This window comes from Myxine glutinosa, chromosome 12, assembly GCF_964187855.1.
Source record: "Myxine glutinosa chromosome 12, kmMyxGlut1.1, whole genome shotgun sequence".
In the NCBI taxonomy this organism is placed as follows: domain Eukaryota; kingdom Metazoa; phylum Chordata; class Myxini; order Myxiniformes; family Myxinidae; genus Myxine; species Myxine glutinosa.
The window spans coordinates 28,917,573-28,945,491 of NC_136272.1; the positions used below are offsets into that span (position 1 = coordinate 28,917,573).

Genomic DNA, 27,919 nt, shown 5'->3' on the forward strand with positions numbered 1-27,919 from the left:
AGAATGGCCCCGTCCCCCTCGACACATGTGAAAAAGATGCAGCTACCTGAGCACGTAGTTGACACAGACGACGCACCGAGGATGAGCGTTACGCAGATTATAGATGACCGTTGACTGTGTCTCCACCCACACGTAGCCCCCGCACTTGGCCAGCATGCGATACTGGCCGGTCACCGCCTGACCCTTTGTAAACACTAAGGGCAGAACAATAAGAGTTTGTTACTAACTGCCACCATCATCAGCATTACTTATCCGAGCCACACAAAGAGGGGAAAAGATTTACGGTTGTGATGGCTCTTGGTGACGTGGCTCGAGTCTAGGGCGTGATAATAAGTGTACACAGATTGTCCAAGGAGTTCCTCGGGTTCGTAACCAATCAGCTCTGTGATCCTGGAAGAGGCAGGGGATGAAGGGAAAACGTCAACACCACGAGCTCTGAAAACGTTACACAGAACTGTGGCCTTGTCATAACAAATACAAAAACCAACATCAGTCACCATATGTTATCATTATGCTTGTTTACATCGTGGGCACGAGAAGCTGCCACGATCAACATATTTGAAAGCAAATAAAATTGCTTTTGCATCCATCATTCATCTGCCACAACACAATTGCAGTCCAATCATCCACAACATGATAGAACAGCAATGTACCATTTGTGTAACTGTATCTTGTTCACGATTGGCTGAAATGTATCTGTGACGTCATGTGTTGCACGGCTAATCATGAAAGTGGCCTCCACAAACATTAATAAGAAATTCATGAAACTTGCATTTGCTTTTAATTGTGCATTTTTTTTTTTTTTAATAAACACAAGCCTTCCACGAGGCAATTAAATGATAATTGAATGGAAAAAAATCAATAACAATTACATCTTGTGATTGCCAATTTTTGTTTTTTCTTTTACATTCAATTTTAAAATGAGTTTAGTTTCTGCTAAATTTTAAGTTTTGACAACCAATGATGTCATGACCCATAAACGTGCATAACAAAAAAATAGAGGATTCTTGGAAACGTGGGATCAGATTGATCTCTTAGAACTATTCTGTGTGTCCTTTCTCTAATAATTAGAGAAAAGAGACAAAAATAAAAAATAAAGTGCATCTTTGACATTGCACCTGATCCCATAAGCATTTTATATGGCCACTGATTTTGTGTTATTTACTTTTACTGCAAGAAAAATGAATAAGTAAAGAAAATAGTCAAATGTTCCTTCTTCGGTAAATTTAGGTCTACCTCTCATCGCAATAAGTAAACTTCATGTCCATGTTGTGCCGGCTTAGGAAAGTCTTGCTGTCCAGGGGGACTTCGATGTTTGCTGGATGAGGAATCGGTTCACAGATCATTACCAGAAAGGTCTCACTCGATTCTTTGTGATCGCAACCACTGCCCCTACACACCTTGATGCGCCCGCAGCAGTGAAGTACCTGTTTGCAGAAGGGAATAAACAAAATAGCTTTAAGGGAAAAAAAAAAAAACTTTAAAAATCGCATTGTAATTAAACAAGAGGGAGAATTACTTTGCAATACATGTCCACTAACGGTCCCAATATTTTACATCGTAAAGCTATCACAAATTAAAAAAATTGGTGAAACGCTCCGAAACTCAAATTTTTTCCGTAACTTGTCATAATAAAGCAATGCACCAAGTTTCAGTCGGATAAGTTAAATGGTATGGAAAAAAGTGCAGAAAACCACAGGTGGGATGGACAGGCGGATCGATGGACAGACGGAGAGCAAAACTATAGTCCAGTCCACCCCGGTGAAACCAGTAGGGGACATTAACTCAATGGAAGACGGTGTGTGTGGGGGAGGGAAGAGGGGTGGATGATCAATTTAAAAGTTTGTCACCACATACTGCCAGCTGCCATGTTTATTAAACTTATAGGAACCACAAAACCTTACTGACTAAAAATAAAAATAATTATCTGCTTAATGGGGGTCATGATGTCAAGATTTCATTCTCTCACAAAAGTTATTCCAACAGAGTTGTAGTTATTGGAGAGAGTGGAGAACAGGAAACGTTTTTGTATGTACAAGGAACCCGTCCAGCGAGAACAAAGCAAGGTCACCGGTGTGCAAAGCACAGGCCCAAATTAGCAACATATCCCAGAGCGACCAAAATGGCAATGAACAAGCGAGGCTTGGGGGTCACGTAAACAACTGCCCCAAAAGCTCATGTGAATCCACCAATGGAGTAATATATTGGAAAAAAACTTGGGTCCCAAGCAGCCAATGGGATGTTACAAAGTCATCACTTTCTGCACCGCTGACAAATTTACAAGGACCCACCTATAATGAGAAGAAAACAATTCAGCAAAGGAATGGTGGAAAAAGGTAATGGTGGAAAAAAGGAAGAGGTTTGAGGGATAAAGGAGAATGAAAGAAAGAAAGGTTTAGAGGGGATTGGGAATCATCGTGTGCCTCAATAAATCATGTACATACTACATAAGCCTCGATAAACTTGCATAGAGACTCCAGGACACTCATTACAAAGCTAAAACACGACAAATGCAATGCTGATCGATCTTTCGCAGGATACACAACTATGCGTAAAGTACACACAGAAATAAGATGTCCTCTTTTGCTCCGAAGGCACGAGTCTCCCTGGACACATCTCGAGCATTCTACACAGTCTGGCATCTTGCTTTGCTTGCCAAGGACTCTGCCTGTGTGGTATAGAAGGCCACCTTAATTCATGGATTTCTGACTTCCTTCACTTGCGCAGTCAATGTGTTGCCATTAATAGAACCCTCTCCTGCCATCTCTCAGTGGAGGATGGAGTTCCCAGAGGTAGTGTTTTGGGCCCAGTCTTGTTACTCATCTATATTAATCACCTCTCCAATGCTCTGGAAAACCCTCTCTTCCTTTTCTAGATAACTTCCATATTGTGTTGTACAGTACACCACCCCTGTGCTCGGCAGACAAGCAGCTGCATATTTCTCTAAAAAGACTGATGTGACTGATGTGGAAATGATTAGACAATGGCCTGATAAATGGAAGTCTCACATTCTCACCCTCTGGCTCCAGATGGATTGTCAAACTAACCCACCTATTTCCTTGGAAGAAGAGGTTTAGTCTCTTGAACTTCTAGGCCTCATCAGCCATGACCTTTCCTAGGCCAACAAAATAGCAAAGCTAGCCCCAAAAGCCAGCCACAAACTGGGAATCCTTATCGATCCAAGTCTTTCCTTGGAAAATCAGAGCTCATCACACTCCACAAAGCCTTTGTCTGTAACTCAATGGAGTTAAATTCTGCCCCGTGGCCATGAGCTGACGATGTAGCATCACATTTTTCTCTCCTGGATTCTGTGGAACCTCAGTCTCTCAACAGTATTGGAATCTCACATGATAAGGTCGAAGCACAAGATCTGTTGATTTCACATCACAGGCAGGTCGGTGGTCTCTCTGTTTCCCATCATCGATTCAGTGATATTGCTCCCTCTGCTCCCTTAGGCCTCCAACCCTCCCAACCTACTTCCAGGATGCATACGTTGTTCCAATAATCTGCTCCTGGTTAAACTTCCAAACTCCAGGATGACTGCACACCTCTCTTTTATTCCTTACTTATGTTAGCATAGGACTTGACTGGCTCGGCAGGGACTTCATATTAACTCCCAATTATGGAACCACCTTCCAGACAGAGCCCGTTCTATCTCACTCCAAGACTTCAAGTAGGACAGGATTGTTATCATCCCCAATTCTCTCTCCATGATATTTATTAGCCCCATTATTATTTCCTAACCCAACCACCTTACTTGCTAGTTGCAGTGTTTCCTACCATCCTCCCTTCGCTCTCACCCTGTTTGTTCATTTCCTTGATTTTACCCAACTGTCAGATATACCCTGCTCTTCCATGAGCCTCACTCCAATGAAGAAAAGAAAAGAAAACAATGTCAATGCAAATCAAGGACATCAGAATGGCTGCGAGAATGCCTAATCAAAAGCAATGCCTGCTTTGCGGACCTTCCACGAGGCAGATTTCAGGTTGACGGTCCTTCCTCGATTCGTAAGGGTGCACTTCATCCGAATGAAGAAATTCCTCTCACTCTTTATACTCGTGTCTTTCTTCGCCACACCTGCAAATCAAGCACAAGCTTTCAACAAACCAAATCCAGTCCGATGTACCACAGACCCACGATAACAAGCATTATTCACTCTGATAATTATCAATCGACGATGTTGATCCATCTAGTTGGTAAATTTGCCATTCCTAATGGGGGAAAATAAGTTCCATAACAGGAAATCCTTGGGTTTGGCCATCACTATTTAAAGATATACTCACATTTGTCCAAAAGAACTGTGGTTAACACTCAAGTTCTAAGTAGCATGGGTCATTGCCATCAATGAATAACCACTATCAGTCTCAGTGTGAGGATAAACACTATCGGTCTCAGTGTGAGGAAATGTCATCTTGCTAAAAAAAATAGTGCTCAATTCTAGCACCAATGAGAATATACTGCGGTGGCTTCCCTCGCTGGCGTTACGGTAACTATAAACCCACAAAAACCTCACTCTTATTTCGATTTAGAACTTTCAATATTATTCAACAACAATGGGTAAACAGGAAAAGGAAAGTCACCTTCCTCACTATACACGCACCTTGTCTGTACACGAGCAATTCCTGGAGCTCTTCCTGATCACATGGATGGATGAAGTCAAATATGCTCTGTCCTGTCAAATCCACCTGATGCAAAGGATGGAGAGGTTAATTTCTGATGTTAATGATGATGGCCAAACACTTTGGAACACGGTCAGATTCATATAAAACAACAGGTGTTTGTCTGTGGTGTTTACGATTCAATAAAAGCACCATCAAAGCAAACAAAGGGAAAATTAGGATAAGATTTTCTTTTTGTTCAGCAAATACAGACTTGGCATTTAATATGGAATATTTTTTTTTTCTTGACTTGGGTTTTCTTTCTTAACTCAGTATATCAATCTGGTGAGTTTCTTTTACACTTTGGTGATTTATTTGTTAAAAGAACCATGTCACTGATTGTCTGTCGCAGCAATAAGTCAACAACAGGATTATATCACAGGTGGCGTGGCAAAATGTACGGACAGGTGCATTTGACGATTGGCTTCACAGTCGGGTATACAAGGGTTGTTGCGTTCTGTATTAGTGGAAAACAACTGCTGCACATCTCCAAAAAATTCCGGCATGAAACAGCGTGCTATTGCTTGGCAGTATGGCATCACTCAAGGTCAGGTGTCAAAGATCCTGAAACGAAATGCTCAGAGGGGTGTCCCTACTCCAATAACGAGGTCAGGACGTCCTCGCAGAACCACAAGGAGGGATGATCATCAGCTGCACCGGTTAGTCCGCAATGGCCGTACCAAGTCAGCTAATCGGCTTAGGGTTGAGTGGCAGCAACTGACAAATGTGCCTGTATCCAGAAGGCTAGTCGACCAACGACTGGTTCAAGCAGACTATCGTGCCAGGCGTCCCCCGAGAAAGCCACGCCTGACCAGACAACACCGCCAGCGCCGATTGCAGTGGGCCAGAGAGCACCGTCAATGGCAGCCAGGACACTGGAATCACGTGATCTTCAGTGACAAGTCTAGATTTCTGGTATATCGTCAAGATGGCCGCGTCCGAGTGCGCAGGCAAGTGCATGAAGCCTACAACAAAGATTGCATAGTGCCAAGAGTCCAAGCTGGAGGTGGTGGGGTGACCGTTTGGGCTGCTTTTCACGCAGGGGGCAAAACTGACCTGGTTTTTCTGAATGGAAACCTGAACCAGTTCAAGTACAGGGCCATTCTGGAAGAAACATTGCTTCCATTTGCTCGTGCAGCCTTTCGAGGAAATTTTGTCTTCCAAGATGACAATGCACGGCCTCATCGTGCTCGCATGATCCAACACTTTCTTGCTGACCGTGGTGTAGAGCATATGGAGTGGCCTGCCATGTCCCCGGATATGAATCCGATAGAGAACTTGTGGGCAGAATTAACGTGTCAAATCGACCACTTGGACCAGCAGCCGACCTCTGTGCGTGAATTGCAGCAGGCTATTGTCACTGCATGGCAAGCGATTCCTGTCCAAACCTTGGCAAATCTCGTGAACAGCATGCCTTAACGTGTACGTGCTCTCCTGAATGCTCGTGGGGGTTACAGGAAGTACTGAACTGTAATTGTAGTGTCCGTAATCCCAGTCGTAATTTAACTTTTGTTTTTGTTAAAAAAAATTTTGGCTAATGTGCAAAATAAAGAGATACTTCTGGAAAACGTACAGAAGTTTAACACAGTCCTGTCCATGAATTGAGTTCGATATCAGTTTACATCACTTTCAAGGATCAATTTATTTGTTTCGAAATGTCAAATGTGGTTTTTGTTTCTTTTAAAGGTCACATTAACAAAATCTAGAATAATTTCAACATAATTCCAATGAACTTTTGGTTCTAAGACATCTTGAAAAGTAAGTTCACTCCCACAAAAAAAATATTCCATATTAAATGCCAAGTCTGTATAATAAATTAATAATCACTCACAATAAATCGAGTACAAAGCAAGCAAATCCAAATTACAAGCCATGCATGGACCTAAATTAACCAGGTCATGACCCAAATCTGACAGTGGCTTTCGGTAAATTCAGGTGTGCGAGTGTGGCACACCGTCCGAGTATAATTAGTCAAAGACAATAATTACTTTGCCACACAGTACTGATTTGGAACTGCACAGGCAAGCAGAAGCAAATCAAAGTCACCCCTAGGTACAAACATTCAGCAGCACCCAAGGTTGTGTGTTTAATTGTTGCTGCAGCCATGCACGATGCCAGCGGGTTGACCCTACATGCAATCTTACCGCACAAGAGACTCAGGCCAAAATTAGTTACCCGAGAGAGGCCCAAGTACTTGGTGACGTTTTCCGAGAGGTAGACGACGTCTCCGTCACGAGTCAGAACCGCAACAAATCCGTCGAGGGCTTGTGGGTACAAGCTGTCCATTGCCTCCTGCTTCTGAGCGTCTGTCGTCGTTCCTTCCACCGTACCTGCTGTAGGAACATCAGGGACGATTTAGAAAAGACCATTTACCGGTGGAATGAAGACTGTGCCAAAGTGAGAGAAGGGAAGGAGGTGGGATAAAAAGGAAGTCCAAGAGCTGAAATTGAGAGGAGTAAATGTAGGGGAGGAAGGAGCATGAACAGAACAATACGATGGAGGCAATTCAGCATTGGCAACAAAATGGATCCAATTTGACCGTGGCATATCAAATCTGATGATGTAAGTACATTTAATCTCACTTACTTATCCATTGGCAAGGGATTGCTTCTGTAATGGTGAAAATTAGATGGAAATCCTTCGTTTAAAAATAAAACAAAAAACAAACAATGGAAGAGCTGACTTTCTGCATTTTCTCTGCTCTCCCCAATTGTTTGACAATTTTGTGCCAGGACCAACAAACTGTTCTCCTCCCACCCATACAGGGACACGGTCACTTGCACTAAAATGTCTTCAACTTCCTTATGACTTACCTTCCAGGGGTTTTGGTGGGGAAAGCTGTGTCCATGTAATTTTTGTGTAATATTAGAGCTGTTCGACTACACCTCAAAGACATACATTCTTCCACTACACAAGCACAATTTAAAAACAAGTCATGTGTTCCCTGGAGTCGAGGATGTGCTAGTTACGTACCAGCCTTGAGTAACTGCTGCATGTGGAGGTAACTGATTGCCAGGCGCATGATGGATGCCTTGTCCAGGTGTGCGACCACATTGCGCCCAACGGGGAGCTGGTTCGCAAGCTCGGAGAAAACCTCCGTCTCATGACTTCTCCGGTATCGTGCGGCATCACGAGACTTCTCCTTGCGGCGTTCGGAATTTACTCTGATTTAAAAAAGCAACCAAACAGGATGTTCAAATCAAACCTTGCGCCATGTCAGGCTCTACTCTGTGGAATATGTGGATAAAGTACAGAATACCGTATCAACAACACCTCAAGGTGGACTTGATCAAAAAGTGCACAATGTTGTTCTATTCCATGAAAGCAAATGATAAACCAAAAAATAAAGATTTCACAATAAAACTGAAAAATAAATAGCAACATACCGTAATATTGTTGCAAAACTCTAAAAGTCTTCTTCTTTTTTTTAAACACATCGGTGGAATTTATGTTTTTGTCAGTCAGGACGTGTGATTATACAAATGTAACAGGGGGTTGATGAGGTGGAGATGATTATTACATCGGTGATGATGTGAACCATCAGAGCAGAGCATAAATACGATTGATATATAGTTTCTCAAAAGATGATGTGGCTTACATGACCATGTTTGAAGGCTTGGTTTAAACCCACAAGGAACTTGCGCAAGGATGAGACTAAAAAGATTGGTGGAATATCAAAGATTGTGCAACAACTATTTGTGCTATGTCTCATACCTCGAGACCAATAAATCAAAGCCGATGACACAATTTATAATGATGATAAAAAGTAAGGCAAAGTTGATGGCACGCCATCACCAATCCCCACATTTTTTAAAATACATAGTCTAGGCTCGTGGAAGAGCGAGTACACCGAACAGACCAAGACGTAAAAAACAAAAACAGGATGCAAAACACGCATGCATGGGGCAGACAAAAATGGACACAGAAGGAAACTCCAAAGAGAGAAAACTGGAAAATTGGAAGGGGAATTTAGGTGGGGTTAACGAGGGTAGAAAAGATCATGGGTTTTGATTGGGGACGATCTGAGAAGGTGGTGATCAGCTGTCTTGAAGACCTGGAGGGAGGAATGAGATTGAAGAGGATGTGGAAGTTGATTCCACATGTGGGAAAAAGAGGAACAAATGAGTAGAGGTGAATGGTGATCCTGGATTTAGGTAGTTTCACCAGAAGGGTGATGGTGGACTTTGGGGTTGAGAGGGGGGACAAAGCAAGGAAAGAGCAGAGAGTGCAAAAACAGAATGGACGCAGGAGAAGACATAGAGACCACTGACCTGTCTGCAATAGCGAAGTGATAGACCCATCGACTCAACTTCATTGAGGGAGATTCCAATAATATTGATGGCTTTGGTTTCCACGGCATCAAGCTGAGCAAGATGTGAGGCAGGAGAGCCAGTCCAGAGGGGAGAGCAGTACTCAATCAAGCTGTGGAATAATGCCTTGTGGGTGCATAGGAAATCAGGTGATCCAAGGAAGGACTTTTTATGACGGAGGCAGCTGGTTTTTAGAGGCCAACTTTGAAATATGGCTTACCCAAGAAAGATCATGGCCAATAGTGAGACAAAGAAGGTTGAATGACTCAACTTCTTCCAGAGATAGAGGGGGTTAAGTATATAGATGGGGTTGCCAGGCAGTCTTATATATATATATATATATATATATATATATATATATATATATATATATATATATATATATATATATATATATATATATATATATATATTGTTGCGGATATGAGGATTGTATATTTTTTTGATTGTGTGCTTTATTATTATTATTATTGTTTATTCTGCGCCCCCTGCCTCCGGAGCTGTGTAAAGGTCAAAGGGCATCCCATAATTAGTCCACAAGCATACACGTCAGCCAATAATAGAATACCCCTGTTCGATAGTTATATCTTATTCTGTGTTTTAGGGTAAGGCTGTGTCTCCCATTAATTGAAGTACTCCATTGCACCAGTGAAAGAGAATAGATCCCCTTTCATTCCCATCCCCAAAATCTCCATTTCCTTTCACATCCCCTTTCGTCATTGCCAAGCCTCGATTGCCAATTACATCCCCTCCAAAACCACCATTGAACATGTGCTCGGGTCGGGGAAGAGGGGCGTGCCCGCCCGTCGTCATCAAGGGCGGAGCCAGAGGGTCGCGTGACCAACCAGGGCCGAGGTGAGCACACCGATGGGCGTGTCCTGAAGGCCGGCGGCTTGATCGCCGGAGGCGCTATAAAGGCGCGCGCGCAAGAAGCGTGGGGTTGTCGGTGGTGAGGAGTGAGTGGACCAAGAGAGAGAAAGAGTGGTTGGACCAAGAAAGAGAAAGAGTGGTTGGACCAAGAGAGAAAGAGTGGTTGGACAGGGAGACGTGCAAGAGTGTTGTTGAGTTGAGGGTTTGGACCAGACGAGTCAGACGAGTCCTGGCAAAGCACGCGACGTCCACAGCCGCAGCAACAGCAGCAACAACAGCAGTTTGGGGCCTGAACGGCGGTTTTGAGCAGGGCCGCGAAGGAACGGCGGCTGCTAAACGCGCCGATCGTGCTGCAGGACCCCCTTGGACCTTCCTCTCCCTCCAGCCATCCACCTCCTGCCTTTCCACCCTTCTTGTGTACGTGAGTTTGTTCTGTGTGTCTTGTCCCTGGGTATTTAATTAAGTCTGTATAAGCTAGTATTTTCCCTGTGTCTCTAAAAGCTTCTGTATATTATTTTCTTATCTTTCCTTCTCCTTGGTTATTTTGAGCCTGTAAATAGTAAATAAATTTAGTAGTATTTTCAACCCTTTTCTCGTCTTCTTATTCCTTTTCTTCACATCCGTCGTCTTTGTCTTTTCCCTGATTGAATAGCTGTGGCGCGATACGGCCAACGTCTGGGTGGAATCGGGTGAGTCGGGGAACAACTGTTCGTTCGCGGAGCCTTCGCTCGGCAAACAACATCCTTAACCGCGTACCGTAACAAATTGGTGTCAGGAAGTGAGATCGGACCCGAAGCGCGCTTGACGCGCTCAAAATTACAAAGTACCGAAATTGCTTTTGTTTTACAAAACCCGAATTTTGAAATTGCGCCATGGCTGGTCAAGGCGACGGGATGCCGGTGGGAGAGATAGACGGGGTAGAATCGACCCAGGACCTCGGGGAAATGTATGTGGATGAAAGAGAGGAGGAGAACATTGGCAATGTGGTTGAGGGGGTATCAGGCGCACAAAATGGCGCTCTCGCGCACGAGGTTTCAGGCGCGCAAAAAGGCGCCTCGCACGAGCGCGCGGTAGCCGAGCCCGCTGTATCAGCGGGCTTTAACATGCAGCCGTTTGACATGCAGCAGTTCATGGCACGGTTTAGCGAATACATGGCAGAGTCGAAGTGCGACAACGAAAAAAGAGCCAGGGAAATGGAGAAAATGGAAAACAGAATGGGGGAGCGACTAGGAAATCAAATCGGGGAATTAGACAAGAAATTTGAGGGGTTAGACAATCAGATAGAGGGGATGAAAAATGGGTTAATGGGGCTAGAAAATAGGATGGAAGGCAAATTGCGGGAGATAGGGGAGCAATCCGCCTGAGAAATTAAACAAATGGGAGAGCAGATAGAGGAGGTAAAAATCGGGGTAGAAACCAAATTGGATGCTCAGAGGGATGAATTGGGACAGATGAGGGTGGCATCTACAAAAGAGCTGGAGGTATGAGCAAGAAAGGGGTAGCGTATGCGTGTCAGCATGCAGGTGAGGCATCGACGGTAACCGGGTTAGCGGTTAGAGCGACTTTTAGCCGAATCGGGCCCTCGGTGCGTGCCGGGCTTCGCGTGCCGCGAGAACCAGCGGGGATCCGAGCCACGGCGGGTTCGAAAGGACTGCCGTACGCGATCCACGCTGGGCCTCGCTTGGAACGGCCGCGTCCGTGCTCCACTGGGCGGAGCGGGCAGCTCGATAGGAAGGGTCGTCATGGCGACCACTTTTTGTTGAGACGTGCCGGCAGGTCGAGATCGGGACATTGGATGGCTCCACGCCGAGGTGGTGCGTGGGATCTCGGCCCGGGTAAGCCCCCGTCCCGGCCCCGAATGCGGGACGTATCCAGCCGCTGGCACAAAACAACCCGCATTCATTGCTTGGCTGTACGAAGCCGAGCTTTAGAAGGGAATTGGCGCACCGAGAGGATCTAATAAGTAGACGGGTGATGAGGATAGTGTTTTGGCCCCGAAATTAGAAAAAAGCAAAATTTGATGATGGTACGGTGATTAACAGTAAATGACAAATTTTTGATTTGTTGGATTTGGACGAGCGAAATTGATAGTAGGACCTCCCCGATGTGGTGGGATGGCAAATCCACCATCCCTCACAGACGGGGGGGGGGGGGGCAAAGGAGCACTAGATTATGGGGTTGATGGCAGTGAAAACTAGCCCGGGTGGGTTAGGATATTGTGTGTAGGGCCCTAGAAGATGACATTAGGTAACGATAAGATTAGTTAGTGACAAGGATACCTGTAGTGGGGACGCAGGTAGATTAGCGTGGATGATAATGACGTGGGAGCGCAATAGTTTAAAGGGACGACTGGGAAGCGCAAGTTTCAGAGGGGAGTAGTTAGATGAGATGATGCCGTGTGTTTGAGGATTGAACAGGTGTGATTGCACAGGTGTGCAACTGAACAGGTGAAGGGAGCAGTGTATGAGGGAGTAGTGGTGATTGTGTGTTGTGTTGACCAACTGGTCCAGGAAGAGGAGGAGGGTGCAGGTGGCACCAGGTGTGAGTGCACAGGTGTGCACCAACAGGTGTGTGGAATACATGGAGTGTGGAATATATGGGGTATTGGAATGGATGGTCGTGGAGTGAGTATGGTGGAAACGATGGAGTGGAGTGGATGGTGCGAAGGTGTGAAAGGGGGAAGGATGGACCCCCATCACGAATACCCGGGGCGGGTAGTGTAAGTGTTAGGTAGAGGGTACAGGTAAATTGTGGTTGGATATTGGCATCTGTGGTGCGGGTGGAAGAATGATGATTGGATGGGTGCATTAGTGTTGTGGAAATGGCTGGGCGTGTAGCCTGTTAGTGTGTGTAGTTGGTTGGGCGCTCCACCACTGTGAGGATGTCGGCCAGGTGAGGCCGCAGGTGGGCTCTGGGAGCCGGTAGTAGTTGTTGTGGATGGGGCCCGAGGATCCGGAGGACGGACCCGGGTAGCCCAGTGCCAGAGGGCACCGAGTGGGGTGACAGAGCCAGGAGGGGCTTTCCCCAGTTAGTTAGGTTAGGGTGAGGAGCTAGGTAAGCTCGGGTGGCAACTGCAGTGGTGGAGGTGTGCAGGTGGGTAGACCTGCTGGGAGAGCTACACGTCGCAGCCCAGAAATTGTGCGAGGGCACCGGGAGATGAATCGGGGGAGTGAGACCCCAAATTGAGAAGCACCACAGTTTGGTCAATGGGAATTGGTTTTTAGAACCCATAGTGTAAGTTGGCCAATGGATTGGCAGGGAGAGACCCCGGGTAGTGTAAAGTGTGTTAAGGTCATTTAGAGGATAGTTAGGATTGGAGTCTCCTCGCACCATCTGCACCCACTCACCTGAGGTGACAGGTACTCCACACCATGCCATGTTTTGATTATTTTTTACTGTGCAAATGTTTGGATTGTGAGACGCATCATGACGTGGGTGTGACATTGTGCGTAATTCCATCTCTCCCTCCTTATGAGGATTGATGACGAATTGGGTGATGGCAAATTTTGGATAGTGGGGGAGTGAAGACGAATTTGGTATAGGAGAAATATGGGGAAGACGTGACAGTAGTGACGAATTTGTAAATGGGTAGATTTTGTAAATATGGGGTAAGGGCAAGGGTAGTGTAGGTGGCAGGGAGGTGACGTACGGTAGGGACGAGCTTTCTCACTTCGCCCTCCGTACGCATTTCGCCTTGCATTGCCTTATTGACGTGTACCCTTGTGACCTTACCCCTCGCTCATTTCTCTTGTCCCCCTTTTGTCTCCCACATGACCTGTGCGCCATTGGGCGCCGAGGGGAGCGTGCGTGGGTCGGCCATTGTGCGCCCGAAATTCCCAGAACCAGCTGTCTGCATCGATGCACCACATTATGGACCACATGCCTGTGGCCGAGCACCACTGATGGACCCCATGGGTTGGGGCATGGCCCCTCTGCTGGAACCGGCCATGAGGGCCCCAAATCTTGCTGGCGGACCTTGGCCACAGGGCACCGATGCCACACAGGTGAACCACACGTAGTCGGCCCTGTGGGCCATAAATAAAAGAAAATAAAAAGGACACATTGGGCACACTTTATTGCAAATAGGCCGCCAGTAAGAAAATGAAAGAATGACAACATCTGGAAGAACAAATAATAATAACCAGCAGAGGGAGCCGAAGAGCAAGAGATCACCTGCAGGGTTAGGGGTTGTTGATTTATTTTTTATTGTTGAACATTGATGAACAATGGTGACTGCACCGATTGGTGCTTGGGTGTGTATTGGTGCGTTTTTGGGTGCTTTAATGGTGCGTCGATGCAGAGCAGACTGTCTCCCCCCCAGAAAGAACAATCACAGGTCCTGGGTTAGTTTTGTAAATAAAAATAGCGTCATTGTAAATAATGCTCCCCACCGTCAGTGTATAGTTTGAAGACCATTCCGCAATTCGGTTAACTGTGGGCGTAAGTCTGTTAGGCAGGGTGCAATGGAGCAGCGGGACACATTTATTTATGTTTTAAAACTGTCGCACTCAGGGTCAGGTTAAAAGTAGAGGGAACTACACCTACGTGTCACACTAAATAAAAGTTGTAGGCCTGGGACGTGCCTAAGAGGAGGAGGGTGCAGTGTTGCGGATATGAGGACTGTATATTTTTTTGATTGTGTGCTTTATTATTATTATTATTGTTTATTCTGCGCCCCCTGCCTCCGGAGCTGTGTAAAGGTCAAAGGGCATCCCATAATTAGTCCACAAGCATACACGTCAGCCAATAATAGAATACCCCTGTTCGATAGTTATATCTTATTCTGTGTTTTAGGGTAAGGCTGTGTCTCCCATTAATTGAAGTACTCCATTGCACCAGTGAAAGAGAATAGATCCCCTTTCATTCCCATCCCCAAAATCTCCATTTCCTTTCACATCCCCTTTCGTCATTGCCAAGCCTCGATTGCCAATTACATCCCCTCCAAAACCACCATTGAACATGTGCTCGGGTCAGGGAAGAGGGGCGTGCCCGCCCGTCGTCATCAAGGGCGGAGCCAGGTCGCGTGACCAACCAGGGCCGAGGTGAGCACACCGATGGGCGTGTCCTGAAGGCCGGCGGCTTGATCGCCGGAGGCGCTATAAAGGCGCGCGCGCAAGAAGCGTGGGGTTGTCGGTGGTGAGGAGTGAGTGGACCAAGAGAGAGAAAGAGTGGTTGGACCAAGAAAGAGAAAGAGTGGTTGGACCAAGAGAGAAAGAGTGGTTGGACAGGGAGACGTGCAAGAGTGTTGTTGAGTTGAGGGTTTGGACCAGACGAGTCAGACGAGTCCTGGCAAAGCACGCGACGTCCACAGCCGCAGCAACAGCAGCAACAACAGCAGCTTGGGGCCTGAACGGCGGTTTTGAGCAGGGCCGCGAAGGAACGGCGGCTGCTAAACACGCCGATCGTGCTGCAGGACCCCCTTGGACCTTCCTCTCCCTCCAGCCATCCACCTCCTGCCTTTCCACCCTTCTTGTGTACGTGAGTTTGTTCTGTGTGTCTTGTCCCTGGGTATTTAATTAAGTCTGTATAAGCTAGTATTTTCCCTGTGTCTCTAAAAGCTTCTGTATATTATTTTCTTATCTTTCCTTCTCCTTGGTTATTTTGAGCCTGTAAATAGTAAATAAATTTAGTAGTATTTTCAACCCTTTTCTCGTCTTCTTATTCCTTTTCTTCACATCCGTCGTCTTTGTCTTTTCCCTGATTGAATAGCTGTGGCGCGATACGGCCAACGTCTGGGTGGAATCGGGGAACAACTGTTCGGTCGCGGAGCCTTCGCTCGGCAAACAACATCCTTAACCGCGTACCGTAACAATATATATATATATATATATATATATATATATATATATATATATATATATATATATATATACACACAGTGCATTCAGAAAGTATTCAGACCCCTTCACTTTTTTCACATTTTGTTATGTTGCAGCCTCATGCTGAAATCGTTTAAATTCATTTTTTCCCTCATCAATCTACACTCAATACCCCATAATGACAAAGAGAAAACAGGATTTTAGAAAGTTTTGCAAATTTATTATACTCGTGTCTTTTATATTTATTATACTGGGAACCAGTGGTGTACATGGTGCTCAAAATGAAAAACAAACCCGTAACCTCACTTGAAAATGAAATCCTACAATTAGAGGAACAGCTCCATAGAATCAACAACACAGGCAAAAAAGAAAAAAGAACAAAAAAAGACAACAAATTAATGGAAAACCATCTTAATTCGATTATAGCCTGGTGTTGGCTTAGCGGTTAGGGTACCAGCTTGGGATCCTAAGATCCTGGGTTCAAATCCCGGTCAATCGCTGAATTAACACCAGGGGGTTGACTCAGTCTGTCATCCTTCCGAGGTCGGCAAATCGAGTACCAGCTCACTGGTAATTCCCTGTGTGTCGCAAGAGGTGACCAAGCGTTGGCGGCAGGAAGGGCATCCAGCCATAAAACATTGATTCAAAAAGGGGACCAAGGTTCCTGAAAAAGGCCAACCCCTGCTCTGCGGGGAAAAATGGCCTCTAAAGGTGGTTCTTATTTGTTCTCTCATCTTAACTCAATTCCTTATCTGACAAGTGGGCACAGAATGCATTTTTACGTTTGAAAATGAAAAAACCTCGATGCCCACCCAAATTTTTATTTAGCCTTCAAAAAGAAACCGCATCTTCATAGATAACATGCTTGCTAGATGATGGAAAACTCCTTTGTGAGGATGCTCCAATCAGGAATTGTGCTGGGAATCATTTTAACCAACTTTACGCGACATGGCATTAACCATAATGCTACATCTGAACTAATTTCCAATCTTCCAACATTAATGGAGGAACAGAAGCAACAGTTGGAGACTCCCCTTCTCATGTGTGAATTTACCACTGCATAATACCTTGAAACCTGGCAAATTCCCTAGATTTTATGGACTGACAAACGAATTTTTCTAGTACTTCTGGGACACTATTGGACCTCACCTGAACTACTGCAGGTCCTGAATGAATGTTTAATGGCCAAGTACACCTGTTCCCTATGGAAGTGGCAGGAAGGGTCATTCCTCTCTGGGGTATATACATTAGAGTAGATCTAGGGTCGGGCCTCAAGAACATCTGGGGTGTGTATATTTACCAAGCTTGTTGTGGAGAGCTTGCCGAGTGGTTCAAGCATTCGAGCAAGCACTCCATTAAAAACCGTTGATAAGGAACGGCTGGCTTGGCAAGCACTAGCTAGCTGCTTAGTAACTAATCATACTCCGGGTTTTCTCCCTTTCAGTTTAGTGTTAAAAACAGCAGGAGCAACCGTTTCAAAAGGTAATCAAACGTGTTTGTGGTTTATGATATGTTTAGCTCACCTGGTCTTTAGTCCAGTGAGCTTATGCGATCGAGCAGTGTCCGGAGGTAAGTCAGTGAGTCCGTAAGCAGCTCAGTCATTATCGCTTGAACCAAACACACGATTTTGATGAAACTTAGGCATCAGATATGCAGATTGTTGCCAACGAAGGTGCATGGAATGAATCAAAATGTGCGTTCAGTAAAGGGGTTTACGTGGGAGGGGGGTTTGACCCCCCCAAAATAGGCATTTGCTCTCTTCTCTGAAACTACACACACGATTTTGATGAAACCTGACCACAAGCTTCATATCTGATGCCGAACAAAGATGTATTGACCGGATCAAAATCTGCGCTCATTAGGGGGAAGTACGGGAGTGTTTTTGATCCCCCAAAATAGGTATTTGCTCTCTTCTCTGAAGCTACACACGCAATTTCAATGAAACTTGATCACAACCTTCATCACCCATGATGTACCAAAGTTCGGTCATGGCATTAAACAAATGAAACGTGGCCACAAGCTGCTTATCTGATGTCTGAAAGGGTCTGTGGGGGGTTTCAGTGACTGTTGCTCTTGATCCAGGAGAGCTTCAGGACCCACAGTCCTATTTTTTTGAAACAACATTAATACTAGGTTATTGTATTTGGAAAAACAAAAGCCTTGGAAAAACACCACGATAAAGCTATCTCAACACGGATATGCACCTCAACATGCAACCCCCACACGGAAACCCCCGCTTGGGTTGGGGGGATAGTGAGGATGTTAAATCACCACAACCTCCATTGTGTGACTCTTAATGTCCCTGTCAAGTTTGGTTGATATTGTACGAGTAACGACCGAACATATCGCATTCAAAAATCGTCAGACAGACAGACACCAAATTGCATATTTTACTATGATGGACAACTACCTTGGAGCTGCTGTAGAGCAGTTCCCTCCTTCATCCCTAAGAAAGGAGACTCTCAACTGATAGGAAACTGTCGTCCTTTTTCTGTTTTATGTACAAATTATAAATTTTTAGTGAAAAGCTTTTTCAATTGCATGAAACCTTTTATGAATCTGCTCGGAGGAGAACATCATCCTTTGTGTACCTAGACGTGTCATCTTTGATAATATATTTTTTGTCTGTGACACTATTCGGTTTTGTAACAATTTAACAAGGATGTTTATTGGCCAAGGAAAAGCTTTTGATTGTATTGAACACACATAGCTTTATAGAATGTTAGAGGGTTTCAGATTTGGCACAACTTTTATCTCATATGTTAAACTTTCATATTGTAATGTATCAAGGGCTCCTAAAATCAACCAATTATTGTGCAGCCCTGTCACTGTACAACGGAGAGTACGGCAGGGTTGCCCGCTATGTGGACCTTTATACTCTCTCGCCACATAACAACCACCTGGAAACCTTCGAGCCGCAATCCAAAATATTATCAGTTAATTATTCTGGAGTGCGAAACCGACTTGACACTTGCTGAAGGTGGCAAAGGCCTCATCAACATCTGCAGGCGACTTATGGTCTTCCGGCTTCATGCCATCCATCAACTTTTATATGGGAATATATTATATATACAGTCACGTGAAAAAGTAAGTACACCCCATGTAAAGTTTTGACTTTTTCAACTTATTTCAACATACAGCTATTTGATCTTCATTTCAACAACATTGATAGATAAAGGTGATATAATATAACAAATATCATGAAACATTTAGATTTTGTAGTCCATTGTATAATTTAAATAAACATAAATGCAAATTTCACATGTGGAAAAAGTAAGTACACCCTTGGCTCTAATAGGTGGTATTGCCCCCTTTGGCAGAAACAACCTCAAGTAGGCGATACTTATAACTGTCTACCAGTCTCTGACCGACTGGGAGAAATTTTTGCCCACTCCATAGTGGATTATATGTGGATTATATGATTATATGTGGAAGAATTCATAGTGGATTCTATGATGGTGAGCTGCCCAGGCACTGATGCAGCAAAGCTGCCCCAAACCATAATATTTCCACCACCATGCTTTGCAGTTGGTATCAGGTTCTTATGGTCAAATGCTGTCTTTGGTTTTCGCCAAACATGACTTCTGATACTGTGGTCAAATAGCTCTACCATTGACTCATCTGTCCAGAGCACATTGTTCCAGAAGTGCTGGTCTTTGCCTCGGTGTTCATTGGCAAACTTTAGTCTTGCCCTGATGTTCTTTCTGGACAGCAAAGGTTTCCTCCTGGCACACCTCCCATGTAGATCAAATATGTGCAGCCTCTTTCTAATGGTAGACTCGAGCACTTTGACATCAACAGTGGCAAGAGCTACCTGTAGGTCCCGTGATGACATTCTGGGGTTCTTCGAGACTTCTTTCAGCATCTTGCGGTCTGCTCTCGGGTTGAACTTGCTGGGCGGCCTGGCCTGAACAAGTTGGCAGTTGTTTGGAATCTTCTCCACATGTAGATGATCTTCCGGACAGTCGAATGATTGATTTCAAATTGTTTGGAGATCTTTTTAAATCCCTCCCCAGACTCGTAGGCATCTATAACCTTCTTTCTGAAGGCCTCGAGAGCTCTTTTGATCTAGGCATGGTGACGCCGCACACTTAAACAACAAAGCGCAAACCAAACTAAATGTCTGAGGTTTAAATAAGACAGGTTCCTCCAGGATCCTCTCTTACGATGTTCTACTCATTTGCACCTGAGCTCGTGCACCTGATTCTAATTTTAGGTATTTGAAATAGTGATAAATGTAGGGGTGTACTTACTTTTTCCACATGCGAAATTTGCATTTATGTTTATTTAAATTATACAATGGACTACAAAATCTAAATGTTTCATGATATTTGTTATATTATATCACCTTTATCTATCAATATTGTTGAAATGAAGATCAAATAGCTGTATGTTGAAATATGTTGAAAAAGTCAAAACTTTACACGGGGTGTACTTACTTTTTCACGTTTCTGTATGTATGTCCCCTACAACGTACACCAATCAGAGTTGAGGATCGGATCACATGACAGTGGTGATGTGATGTCATTACGGCGATAAAACGGCTGACTCCACACCACCATTTTGATTCCTATGCCGTTCAGGCCGGACATATCGTTGAACCTGTCATGTATCATAATGTGCATGCTCTACCTTTACGTTTTTCATTCAGTGTGAAACACAAACACACACGTGAAACACATGAAGTAAAACACGTGAAAATAAGGTATAACACTCGATTGCTCTCGTGGCTGTGATTGTTGTTGTTTGTGGGTCCTTCTGTGTAATTTTATATATTTTTCTATTGCTTCGCAAAATATCACTACTGTATATATAATTTTGTATGCTGTTCCGTGTCCTTCTCAAGGGTTTCTACTGTCGTAGAATAATAAATGTTTCCGTTCAAACTGCTGTGTGAATAAACTATACATTAGCGCTTCTTCCTCTTCTTCAAACTCGCAAAGAGGCTTTTAGAACTGGCAAATTCGTGATTAAACAAACGATTTTTTATGGCTAGTCAGGGCCCTTAGGGATATTTTGGTTCAAATTCTTCCAAAAGCATCAAATTTGGCGCAGATGTTGCCCATGCCATACTCTTTCGATTTTTGACAGGCGCTAAGGGCGGTATGATCCGGGGACCATACCGGTCCATCCCGCCATGTCACCTGACCTATGACGTCATAATTAGGATATGCATCCAATCACATGGCGTACTATAAGTGGTCAAAGTTCAAAATGAATCGATCGAAAAATGAAGGCAGGGATCCATTTTTAATGTTTTCATAAAATCCAATATGGCCGCCAGGTCACATGACCTATGACGTCATATTTATGACATGTATACAATCATGTATACATGAACCCGGATCATGATCGCACAAAAATTAAACACAAGGATATGGCATACAGTTCATAAAACATCAAAATCCGTACCTTTGTAATTAGACTGATGAACTGCATATGCCTGAAAATTAGGAAATAGACATGTAAATATTTCCTCTAATTGTCAAAAATAAGGTCAGAGTTCGATTACCCAACCCAGAAACATAAAATGGTGAACCTCGCGTAAATCATGACAAAAAACTCAAAAACCGACATGTTTGACTCAAAAATGACCTTTAAGATGACCTTGAGGGTTGACCTTGACCTCGAATCATCAAAATATCATAATTGGATTCCTCGACCTCGAAAACCCCTGAAAAGTGGTATCATACATGATTCCAACCCTTTTGGTTATTTAACCGATTTTCCTCTAATCCGGGTGGCGGCCATTTAGTATTTCGCCAATATGGGGCCCCCGGGGGGGGGGGAGGGGGCGCCCGTCAAAAATCGAAAGAGTATGGCATGGGCAACATCTGGGCCAAATTTGGTGCTTTTGGAAGAATTTGAACCAAACGGCCCCAAAATATCCCTAAGGGCCCTGACTAGGCGTAGATGTTTGGTTCCTGTGTTTACAGCGGTTGTCTCTCCGTATGTATGGCCCTCACATATTTATCTTATATATTGGGTACATTTTATAACCACAATTACGCTTCTGAAAGGTAGAATGTAATGCCATTTGGTTTTTCCAGTTATGTTTCTTTCAACACCCTTTTGGTATTTAGGTATTTAGGTCCATATTGTTACGTGCTCCTCCCCGACCCCCTGGTCTCGGTATACCCCCGAACCCCGGGTGGAGCCACGGCAGAAAAGAAATTTATTACTCCGTGTCAAAATCAAGATCGAAACCACACCAATGGTTATCAACAAAAATAATATATTAAAAATCACACAGGAATTATGATACAACCCTGATAGCCAGCCACCATCTATATAATAATAGCGTAAGGACTCGACTTTGTTATCCTTTTTACGCCGCACCCAGTGACCCGATGCCCACGGCACTAATGGATTTACGATCTACGAACCGCGCTCTTTGTTTATCACGTACAGGCATACTCGAAAAATCTGAATTAGCCGACGTTGGGGCCCAAAAGCATCCGATTAACTGCCGACACGACGCCATCTTACGACGCCATCGTATTGGCGTCTGCTGGGCGAAGGCGAAGCAAGCCCTCCGCTGATTGGACAGTCGAAGGCGACAGCAAGCCGTCCACTGAGTGGACAATCCCAGAGTGGTGCTATGCCGATTCCTATTACGAATCCATTCATTTTTCAAAAGTATATCGGAGCGTTGTCATTTAAGTAGATTGCAATAAATACGTTGTTCATATACGCACTCTTCATTCTCATCTTTCTTCCCAACTCTTACTCGGACAAGCAAATCCCCTATGCCATCCATAATGGTACACTCTATCCATACACCACATCCTCCCTTCCGTGGATGTTCCACGGGTTTCGGCTAGTACAATCAATATCTTAGGATGGTACCGTCTGTTAAAGTAATCTAACTCACTGTTCCCAGTACATGGAAAGAACCTCTTCAATGTCTCTATAACCTTCAAGACGAAGTTGATTCGCTCCGGCGATCGTTGGAACAATGTCCGATCAAGAGCAATCGAGGCGTAGACGGTCGAAGCGACACAGAAGTCACGTGGTCCAACACCCAGCAAACTCGCGGTAGAATGGAAAATCTCCAAAGACGCGTGCCGACGTACGCGTTTGCCGTTCAATCGGCGAATCGCCGTGTACTCCTCAAATGCCGCTTTATTGCACAGCCGTCCCCGGCAAACCACCGGAGGATAAGCCCAGCCGACACGACAAAAACCTTTGCCAATAAAGGCAGCGCGCGGGGCGAAATGGCGGACGGCTCTCACTCGAGCCGGAGCTTCTAGGCAAGGATTCTCCGGAATCTCAATGCCGATACCCGACTACGCAGGCTCCAGAATACTCCGGCGATATCACCAATCGCCTGAGATTCTTTTCCCGGACTCAAAGTTCCCTCGACGCCGTTCGCTCGACCACGCTCGCAACAGAGCTTCAAGACACGTTTCTTCTTCGACCTTTGCTTCAAGACCTCTTCTTCTTCACCGCCTTTTTCTTCCGGGTCGGTCCGATTTCCTGTCTCAGTTTTACCATGAGCGCTTTTAACCTTTTAACCACAATAACCATTTCTCTTAAACAACAATAACCATAATACTTAGAACCCACAATAATAATAATAACAGCAATAATAATAATAAGTGACGAATCCGTAACAATATATTATGTCATATACCTGGTTGGGGCACATTATCACACTTGACGATTGGGGGGGAACAAAAGTATGAGAACAGGGTGATGATATATGACGGGGAGTGGGGAGGGGGTGCATGCCCACCTAGATCATATATAATTAAAACTTTGATTAAGGGCTCTTTAAACATTGAAGCATTTCTTATAACTGCCTCCAACCACACTAAGCCTGGTGTTCGCTTAACGGTTAGGGTGGAGGGATTGGGATCCTACGGTCTTGAGTTTGAACACCAGTCAGCTGTTGAATTAACACCAGGTGGGGTTGATTCAGCCTGTCATCCTTCCGAGGTTGGTAAAATGAGTACCAATTCACTGGATCCTCTCTCAAGGAGGTTGGTGGCCGGATTTGCACTCCTGCCGCCATAAAACACCTCATTCCGTAACACACACGGTGGTGTGTGCCGGGATGGTGCTGAGGTCACTTTGATAGTGTTGACTAACTGACCAACATATAGAATAAACCAGTGTCTCAATGCAATCTCTTCACTTCCATGGTGACAGACAGCTTAGAGACTTACAGTACTTCAAAATAATTAAATACAGTACTTACATTATTTGCTAACTGGTATCTCCACCCAGGTCATACTATCCTCTTCAACTAAAGTATCAAACAAGCCCGGCTTCGCAGCTTAGACTTTCGGTCTTGTTTTTAAATGAACAAACGTTTAACACGATTTAAGGAAAGATGGATTTTTAACGATGCCTTTTGTAAACTTGATGCCGATATATTAATAATTTATCTTTCAGGCGATGGTTTTATTATTGTGTTTCTGTGACTGCACATAACTGTTCCTTTTTCACTTTTGTGATAAAAGGAAGAAGCAGTCAGTCTCTCTCTCTTCCTGTAAATAGTGTGGTTAATCAAAAATGAATGTTGTACACAAGTTGAAACCTGAAAAGACTTGTGCAGTGTTCCATGATTTGTTGTTAATCAGACAACCCCAACAGGCACCCGCACTCCTACGTATTTGCCTCGCTTCTTCCTCTTCTTACTTAACAACCCCAAAAAATTCCTACCCCAAGTCCTTTAGAAACCGGATCGTCAAGTCTGACGTTTGTTCGTTCAGGGTGCCAGAGAAAATTCTCCTGCTGCCCTACTCTTCGTGAAACACACCTCAGAATCATTTACGTCCACCAAGTAATGCTAGCAGCTAGAACACCCAGCTTGAGCCCATCCGAGGGATGCTGCAGACATCGATTCCTTGCCCTGCATGTGATACACCAGGGTGAGAGATCATAACCAGATCGAGATCCAAACCCAGGCTAGATGGCTCAAAGGTGTGTACGCCAACCTCTACAAGCTATCCTGCCAGCCCATCCTATATTTGTCCCCCCTTAATGCACTCAGTTTAACAGAGACAAACAATGACACTCGAGTCAATGATGACCTGCTTTCCCCCAAAATCTATATATATAAAACACTGTGTGTGTGTGTGTGTGTGTGTGCGTGTGTGTAATGTTACCGATAGACTCCTAAACGGAGAGGCTCACGTGCTTGATATTTGGCATAGACATGGCCATTGAGCCTGGGAAGAACATGGCCTACCTCAAAATATTTGACGAGATCCATATTTTTTTATTCATATTTACCTCAGCGCATTTCAGCGAGGAATATTTTACACGGAATTTGAGCCGGTGGCAGAGCAGCGCGCTGATTCGCTCAGAGCGATCACGTGATGTTCCATTCCCGCCGCCAGACCATTGAACATAAAACACAGTTTGTTTGTGTGTGTGTAATGTAATGTTACCTCCCCTCCCCCCTCCATCCTCCCCTTCCCCTCCCCACCCCCTACCCCCACCTCCCCCGCCCCCCACCCACCTCCCCCCCACCCATCCCCCCTCTTCTCCCCTCCCCCATCTTCTCCCCTCCCCCCCTCCCCTTCCCCTCTCCCCCCTCTTCCTCCCCCACCTCCCCCCTCCCTTCCCCTCCCCCCCCTCCTCCACTTCCCTCCTCCCCTCCCCCCTCTTCCTCCCCTCCCCACTCTCCCTCCCTCCCCCCTTCCCCTCCCCCTTCCCCCCTACCCCCTCCCTTCCCCCTACCCCCTCCCCTTTCCCACTCCCCATCCCCCCTTACTCTCCTCCCCCTTCCCCCACTCCCCTCCCCCTCCCCCCTCTCCTCCCCCCTCGCCCTCTCCTCCCCCTCCCTCCCCCCTGCACTTCCCTCCTCCCCCTCTCCCTCCCCCCTCCTCCCAACCCCCTCCCCCCCCTTCCCTTCCCCCTTCCCCCCTCTCCCCCCCTGCCCTCCCCCCTTCCCCCCTACCCCTCCCTTCCCCCTACACCCTACACCCTCCCCTTTCCCCCTCCCCTTCCCCCCTTACCCTCCCCCTTCCACCCTTACCCTCCCCCTCCTCTCCCCTCCCCCTCCCCCCCTCACTCGCCTCCCCCCCGTTCCCCTCCCCCCCGTTCCCCTCCCCTCCCCTTCCCCTCCCCCGCCCGGCAATGCCGGGTACTTCTGCTAGTAAAATAATAAGATATTTTGTAATAATAATACTTTTTATATATTTTGTTTGTCTAGTTGATTTGTTTGTGAAGTCAATGTTAGCTCTTTCACGAGCCTCGATTCAGTATACAAAAATAATAATAATAATAATGAAATAAACGATTTTATTCCCGACTTTCTTCGCAAAAAAAAAAAAAAACAATATTTAAGCAGCAGATAAAGGCAAAAGGAAAATACCAACCATGACTATCACACAGGCCTGGGTAACTCAGATTTGGACTTGAGTCGTATCAAAAACCTCCTCCTTAATAACAGCTCTTCCTCATTCCAGAAACTCCTTTGAAGAGGAAGATTATTTGAAAAATGGTCAAACCTTTGCATGCTCATTCAAACGCTATTAATTTGCTTTGTCTCGTTTGTATAACGAGGCAGCCAACGGTACAACAGCCCCCTATTTTGCTTGCCAACCTCTCTAACCTGTCAAAACAAATGTTAATTTTGGATTTGTACACATTACCTGAATTATGTCAGACTGTGGGAATACGTGACATGAGTGAAGGACCAAATGAACTTTTCCCCACATCCCACTTTGCTTGCATGACACAGTGGGATTTCACCTATTTTGTAAAATAAAAATAAAAATATGGAGGATTTTCCTAAAAACAAGGAAGTTGGATGAGGAAAAGGAGGGATGGGGAGTCCGACTTGCATTTTCTTATTTTGATATACTCGAATGAGCAAGGAGAAGAGGAAGGAGAGGGGCAAAGGGAGGAGCTGGAATCGAGCAACAGACATCAAAACATTAATTAGATACAAGGATCAGTGGGAAGGAAAGAAAGAAGTGACCGTTTGGTGAATGATGAAACAAGATGCAACAAAAAGCACCAACGGGAAATGTTTGCATCACAAAGTTAGTGCAACACAATTGACCGTTACGCCAAAGCCGGATGATTCAGTACATGGAGGAAAAAACTTGAGAAATTTACGTCTAAGGGCTAAATACCCATCCTGTTAGGTCAATAAGATGCCAAGTCAATAGAGTTTGTGTTTCCATTTAAAGCTGCAGTACAATGACACCCAACATGTGGGACTTTGTGGTCTCTGGCACAATGAATGCACTGCAAGTCATGTCGAGAGGCTTGGGTGGTACACATTCGGAATGCCATCAAGAGGATGCTTATCTGGAATGTCTTCAGCACCATATCAACCCCAAAATCTGTGTAAAGCCTCGCGCTGTATCAGCCATTCAGCAACAGCATCCTAACCTTGAACACTGACAATGTCAACCGTGACGTTTATCTACTCCTGCAACCTGATCCTCTTTTTGCCTTCCTGCTGCCACACAAGGATAGGCAATATTGCAAGGAAACTATGGTGAGACCGACAAGTAACAATACTCAATTAGTGATGACATTGTGGATCAGATCAGACAAATCGAAGATAATGTGAAACAAATGGGAAGTACAGAGTTCATAAAACACCTTAGCCCTCATAGTCTTGAGAAACAAGAACATAGGTGGGGTGGGGTCTGCGAGCGGCAAATTTGATTGGTCATGATGATGTGAAATGCCAAAATATTTTGTCCAAGTACTGCTCAGTGGGTGGTTTTTCAAAATGCCAATAACGCGATTTGTGTTTTTCAGTGTTCAAGTACATAATTCAATTGAAACACGAGAACAGCTTTCGGTAGACTGCATACCTCCGCCCGGCTGAACAGTTTATGTTTTGTATCCCACTGATAGGCCAGATCTGGATTCGGACCTGAACCAAAATCTAATCGGCTTGTTCTTGTCACCAAACCAACTCGTCCACCAAGTTTAGTCATAACTCGTCAATAACTTTTGACATATCGTGTTATATATATTGCTTTTTGGTCAATCTCTCAATGGTGAAGGATCACTTTTTAAAATCTCCGATCCAGATCCGGATCTTCACCAAAATTGAATCGATTTGTCCTCGTCGCACACCCAAACTGTCCACAACCATGAGATTTCCTGCTCACAGACAAACACTGGGGTAAAAACATGACCTACATTTTAAAACATAGTGGTAAAAACATACATGACAAAAACATGGGGTCCACCTTTGGTGGTGGAGTTAAAAATAAAGATTTTAAAGGTTGTAAAAAAAACATTCCGCAAGTTTCCTGCTGCTGATTCAGTGTCTTT

General features: G+C 44.9%; 1 protein-coding gene across 1 annotated transcript in view; it reads right to left on the minus strand.

The window, feature by feature from the left end:
- LOC137438035 (hypoxia-inducible factor 1-alpha) overlaps window positions 1-27,919 on the minus strand; it is a 103,510-nt gene that overhangs the window by 67,764 nt on the left and 7,827 nt on the right. Inside the window, exons 2-8 of the mRNA XM_068132901.2 lie at window positions 7,633-7,823; window positions 6,835-6,992; window positions 4,602-4,686; window positions 3,966-4,078; window positions 1,237-1,427; window positions 284-390; window positions 47-194 (exon numbers count right to left, since the gene is read on the minus strand). Of these exons, the coding sequence (XP_067989002.2) occupies window positions 47-194; window positions 284-390; window positions 1,237-1,427; window positions 3,966-4,078; window positions 4,602-4,686; window positions 6,835-6,992; window positions 7,633-7,823 (993 nt within the window). The remainder of the gene's footprint in view (window positions 1-46; window positions 195-283; window positions 391-1,236; window positions 1,428-3,965; window positions 4,079-4,601; window positions 4,687-6,834; window positions 6,993-7,632; window positions 7,824-27,919) is intronic.